Below are 6,000 nucleotides of genomic sequence, written 5' to 3'. Positions count from 1 at the left end.
ATCCTGTGGTGATGAAGCCCTCTGTGTTAGGCTTCTTTCACAGTGGATTCTTGCCAAAGGCTGACTATCCCAATTCTTTTCCAGAAAGGGAGACTTCTTGGGTTGTCCTAAAGGATATCTGCCCTTTCATTGTTTCAAATCTGAAAAGTCAAAAGGCTTAAAACCAAAGTCTTTTGTGAAGAAAGAAGCTCCAGTGGATGACTTCTCCCCACAATTTCCTAAATCAACTGATTAATAAATTGTTCTTATCAGAAACAGCACAGAAGATTGGATAGGTGTGTTTTTTTTCTTTAAAGTGCTAACAAAGCCCATTATCTCTAAATGAACTTTCATTGTAATGACTGAAATATAAGCAGCATAAAGTATATAGAAATTATACATCTAAATCAAATAGATTACAACTTTTTAGATAGATGCCAAAATTCTATACATTATCTTAACAATCATTACGCACAAGTACAGGCATACCTTGGATGTTGCAGGTTTGGTTCCAGATCACTTCGATGAAAGCAAATATTGCAATAAAGCGAGTCACATGAATTTTTTGTTTTCCCAGGGCGTACAAAACTTACGTTTACACTATAGTGTAGTCTATTAAGTGTGCAATAGCATTATGTCTAAAATAATGATGTACATACTTTAATTAAACATTTTATTGCTAAAAAATGCTAACCATCACCTAGGCCTTCAGTGAGTCCTATTAGTAACATCAAAGATCACTGATCATTTAACTCTTTTGTCATTTACAGACAGTAAATGGGTGCACTCTGATGCTTTTGCAAAAATGTTCCTATAAAAGGGTTTCATCTTCAAGGAATTCATGGAAAAGACTCTGACAGGTACAGGTTTCTGGTAACTGAGTATACTGCTGAACTGAATGAATAAGCATTTTCAGAACTCTAGTGGAAAACTGATGAATTCATAAAAGTGCTAACAAAAGATCAAGATGAAAAAAAAATTAATTACATGGGACTGAGTGAACTGATGAGGATGATTATAATTTTTGTGACTTTCTGTTTGAATAATAATAAAAAAAATCCCACAAGGAAAAAAAAAAAAGACCACAGATCACCATGACAAACATAACAATAATGAAAAAGTTCCAAATATTGCGAGAATTACCAAAATGTGACACAGAGATGCAAAGTGAGCAAATGTTGTTGGAAAAATGGCACTGATAGACTTGCTCAACGCAGGGTTGCCACAAGCCTTCATTTTCAGTAAAACTGTAGTATCTGTGGGAATTCCCTGGCAGCCCAGTGGTTAGGACTCTGCGCTTTCACTGCCGAGGGCCTGGGTTCAATCCCTGCAGGCAACTAAAATCCTGCAAGCTGCAGCAGCCAAAAAAACCCAAAAAACAAAAAACAAAAAAATGTAGTATCTATGAAGCGCAATAAAGTGAAGCACAATAAAAATATATACTTTACGAACTTGCCAGACTAATACAATAATTCAGTCTATCTAATGTAACTTAAAATATGACTGGTGAAAATCCAAAATCTAAAACTAGAACCAAAGCAGTCTCAAGCTACTCTGAGACAAATGCCACAAAGAGCAGTGCTTGGAATTTCAAGTAATTTCTCGGTCTAATGAGAGACCTGTACACAGTTAATTGTACTGTTTATTAACCCTTCTGCATTGGCTGGCTTTAACCAGCTCAAATCCAAATCCAAAATCGTTTTTCCTTGTATCGGCCCAGAGTTTTGAGTTCTTTATTTTTATCAGTAACAGAGCCACAAGTGTGTCAGCAGCTTCTGAACTGCTCAGGTAGGGAGAAGATAGAATTCATTAAAAAGCCATTTATTATTAGAAGACTGAATGAGATTAACTTTAAAAAGTTAATATTATTTCAGTTAGATAACGTGAAAATGAGGTTCCCATATGGTAATCTTCTAGATAATTAAGGCTACAGATCTAAGAGCCTGCTTTTCTAAAGCATTCTAATAGGACTGAGGCAATTTGGAAAGTAGGATTTATCAATATGATGTGTCAGCATCACTAACACTCAAACATAACACCACATTTTCAAAAATCATCAGTAATTCATATGTAAATAGCAGCACAAACTAGTAATTTCCTTGCTAAAAGTGATATGGTGGTGCCCTCTGGTGGTAAAATTTAGCATTTAGCATACTCCCCCTGATATTGCATACCTTGTGAAATATAAAAAGTATATTTGTATTAGAGAATATCAAAATTAGATAACACCACAAAGGAATGAATCATTGTGCTTCCAAATATCTTCTTTTTCACCTTCAAATACATTGGTAACAAGAAAATCCCTGATCCCTACTCCTAGAAATCAAGCTGACACCTATGAGAATCTTGGTAAATGTCTATAATAAGCAATTCCTGTTAAAAGATTTACTTCCTGGTTCTAGAACTTAACTGAGAGGTTTTTGCATTTTCTAGTTTGGCTTTTAGATCTATGGATTTCTCAAAAAACTTCACCAATGCTGGTTCATTCAACAAAGAGGCGAGAATCTGTTCAAATGCAAATGACCACTGAGGTTCCTCCCTGAGAGAGGAGGGATCTTTCTCTAAGTGGCTCTCTGTTTGCCCCTCACTGGGTCCTCCAGAAGCACAGACTGCACCAGACAATCCTTTGGTTGATGACGCAGGGTTATGGAGTTTCCTTCCAACTTCTTCCATCCTGAGCAAAAGGCTGGTTACAACCGCAATGGCTTGATATAATGACTCTTCTTCAGGGTCCCCGTGAAATAAGTTATATAGTGTCTTTGAAAACTGAATAAATTGTGACTAGAAGACACAAGTTAGAAATATCACATTTGATATCAGACTTAGCAAATATCAGGAGAACTTAGAAGTGAATAGTCTTCTATTTAGAATTTGTACCATGTAACCTTCACCACAGAAGTGATAAGAACTGATGATTAATCCACAGACAAATCTTGATTCTAGAAAGATGGGTATGAACCACGAAAGAAAATTCCACTTAAGACTTCTCATCTGTTGCCTAATAACAGTAAATTATATACATATATTATATATACAATAATTCTTGGACAGTATCTGCCAGCATTCCATCAATGTTAGGTGGTACTTTTAATTAGGCAAAGTCCCATATTTCCTTACATGTAAATCATTCATTCATTAACCAATCTTAATGAACAGATTAAGAATGAGTTCCCCTTGATCTCCCCAAAGGGCTAGAGTAGGCAGCTCAACTAGGATGACTTAAATATAAGGAAGAATGTTTTGGGACCTATCTAGTAGTACAAGGTAGCTCTAAGGAGCCCATTTGGACATGTTTCTCTTTAAAGGCTAAGGTGGGGCCCAAGTAAAGAAATAACCTGGATTGTCCGCTAATTGCCTCTAGATAATCCATAGACATTCCTAGAAGATGTTTGTCAATTAAAAAAGAAACTATTCCAACACAAAAGTCCTATAAGTCAATCATGCTACCAGAAAAGTTTATATGTAAATAAAAAGCAAATAAAAAAGATAAACTTCATAAAAATGTATTGTACCATACTTTAAGTTTTATTTCTCTTTCTTTCTTAGTCTGTAATACTGTTTATTTATTAAAAATTTAGAATAAATATATCATGGTTAATTTTAAAAAGTACTTATTTAACTATCAAATTACCTAGTCCACTGAGAAAAACTACGCTATTTCATATTTCTCATTTTGGTAAAGTTCTGGGAATCCTCAGTATCTATACCAAAAGATTAAAAAATTTTTTTTAATTTATTTTTTGGCCACGCCGTGTGGCATGCGGGATCTTAGTTCCCCGATCAGGGATCAAACCTGTGCCCCCTGCACTGGGAACGCAGAGTCTTAACCACTGGACTGCCAGGGAAGTCCCTATACCAACAGATTTTAATTAAAAAAATATAAGAACATATAATGACTGAATAGTGTGTAAGAAAGAGATGGATTTAGAATTGTGTCAATAGGGCTTCCCTGGTGGCGCAGTGGTTGAAAGTCCGCCTGCTGATGCAGGGGACACGGGTTCGTGCCCCGGTCCAGGAAGATCCCACATGCCGCGGCGCAGCTGGGCCCGTGAGCCATGGCCGCTGAAGCCTGCGCGTCCGGAGCCTGTGCACAGCAACGGGAGAGGCCACGACAGTGAGAGGCCCGCGTATCGCAAAAAAAAAATAGAATTGTGTCAATAGTAGTCATTAATACTGTCTGAGCAGGTTTAAGATGATTAGGAACTAGGGTGTGACCTATTTTAATTATTATTCCCACTACCTAGCATTGGGCATGTCATCTAGTAGGCACTAAGAAATGTTTACTGAATAAGTGAACATTTCTAATAAAGCGGGAAATAAAAAACACTGAAATATATGTTATACACACATCTTTTCTATAGGTACAAATGTCACAGCAGAGGACTGTAATGAAACTCTAGATGCATTTAAATGTTTACAGTAGAAAATCATTTAAAAATTTACTCCCACTCTTCTATACTCATTTGAAACTTACAGAGATGATGCATAGATTATTTATTTTTGTAATAGCATGTTAGCTATTTTAGATTTGGATACACCCACATTCATTTATACAAAAACACACAAGTAAACCAGAATTTTTCTTTGAAAATACTATACCTGATTCATTCTTGGTAAATCCTTAATGTTTTCTTCTTTTTTCAAAAGCTCATCTTGCCATTGACTTAGATATGCTTGAATGTCAACTTTTTCTTTTCCTCAATGAGGGGAATAAAACCATTTCATAATGAACAGCCCATTATATTTTCCCAAATCCCCAAAAGAACAATTTTGATCGAAAGATATTTCATTGAGATATAAGATTCCACACTTTTTACTCCAGAAATTGATCTGACTATACTTTTTATTTCACTCACTGGCTCTCAAAATACATTCTCCACTTCCGTTAAACTAAAACTTTTACTTTGGAAAGGTTGGGGACTAGAGGAAGAAGGATGCCTTTTAGATTAAACAGTACATGATGTAAATTTCATGTAGATGTTCTCATGCATACCACTAAGTTTAAAATAGCTTCTATATGATGTTCTTAGCATGCAGTTACCATAGCATACTATGGTGAGTCTTTTTCAAAAATTCAAAACAGTACTTATTCATTCATTCCTTTGAAGAGTTTAATCACAATGATATTAATGGGACTTTATTAATAATTATTTAGATCTCTTAGAAAACTAGGATATACTGAACAACCTGGCAAAGTTATCATATTTAAGCAGATCTTCAGCAATTATTTTTTAACTAAATGTTACTCAAAAACATAAAAAGAATGATGGACCTTTGGAGAACAATTTGACAACCTCTATCAAAATATTAAATGTACATATTCTTTGTTATCCAGCATTCTCATACCTCTATGAATTTATCCTATCCTAAAGAAATATGTGCAAAAGTATTATAAAATGTAAGTATAAAAATGTTTGTTGGAGAATAGTTTGCAATATAATTAATTGGAAACAACCTAAATGTTCATCAATATTGAGCTAGTTACTGAAATAAATGATGGTACAACCAAACAGTGGAATACTCTGCACCCATTAAAAGGAATAAGACAGATCCAAATGTACTGACATGAAAAGATGTCCATGATATACTACAAAATCAAAAAAGCAAATTGTACAACAATATTTATGAAATGTTTCTTTTTTAAAAGAGAGATGTCTATATTTGTTTATACATCGAAACAGGTCTGGAAAGAATACAGACCAAAATGTTTTCACATTTACTTCAGGGTGGGGTTGGGTGAGGGTATGAGGATTTCTGTACCACTTAGATTCCTTTTATAAGGATTATCTATTACTTATGTAATTAAAATTAATATTTTCAAATAATAAAATTAAATAAATACAGGTCATTTACAGTTGTATTTTCTATAACTTCTGAGACTTAAGTATCAAGAGAAGAACAAGAAATTGTTAAACTAAAACAAAGGAACTGAAAAAGCTCTCAGGACAAATCAATCAATAGACTTTAAAAGGAATCCACGTTTCCCCTTTGTGTAGTTAACCCTATTTACAAAAACAATAA

General features: G+C 34.5%; 1 protein-coding gene across 3 annotated transcripts in view; it reads right to left on the bottom strand.

Moving 5' to 3' along the window:
• Positions 1-1,067: 1,067 nt before the first annotated feature.
• Positions 1,068-6,000, bottom strand: part of TBC1D8B (TBC1 domain family member 8B) — an 86,491-nt gene continuing 81,558 nt past the window's right edge. For 2 of the 3 annotated variants that reach the window (XM_029241112.1, XM_029241113.1), the window contains 2 exons: positions 4,579-4,676; positions 1,068-2,760 (listed from right to left, as the gene is read on the bottom strand). In XM_029241112.1, the coding sequence (XP_029096945.1) occupies positions 2,365-2,760; positions 4,579-4,676 (494 nt within the window). In that variant the 3' untranslated portion in view covers positions 1,068-2,364. Of the gene's footprint in view, positions 2,761-4,578; positions 4,677-6,000 lie in introns of those variants that run through there. The other variant, XR_003796433.1, reaches the window with a different exon arrangement.

This window comes from Monodon monoceros, unplaced genomic scaffold (genome assembly GCF_005190385.1).
Source record: "Monodon monoceros isolate NGI ecotype Baffin Bay Population unplaced genomic scaffold, NGI_Narwhal_1 Super_Scaffold_22, whole genome shotgun sequence".
NCBI classification, from domain to species: domain Eukaryota; kingdom Metazoa; phylum Chordata; class Mammalia; order Artiodactyla; family Monodontidae; genus Monodon; species Monodon monoceros.
This window is presented reverse-complemented; position numbering and strand designations above follow the sequence as displayed.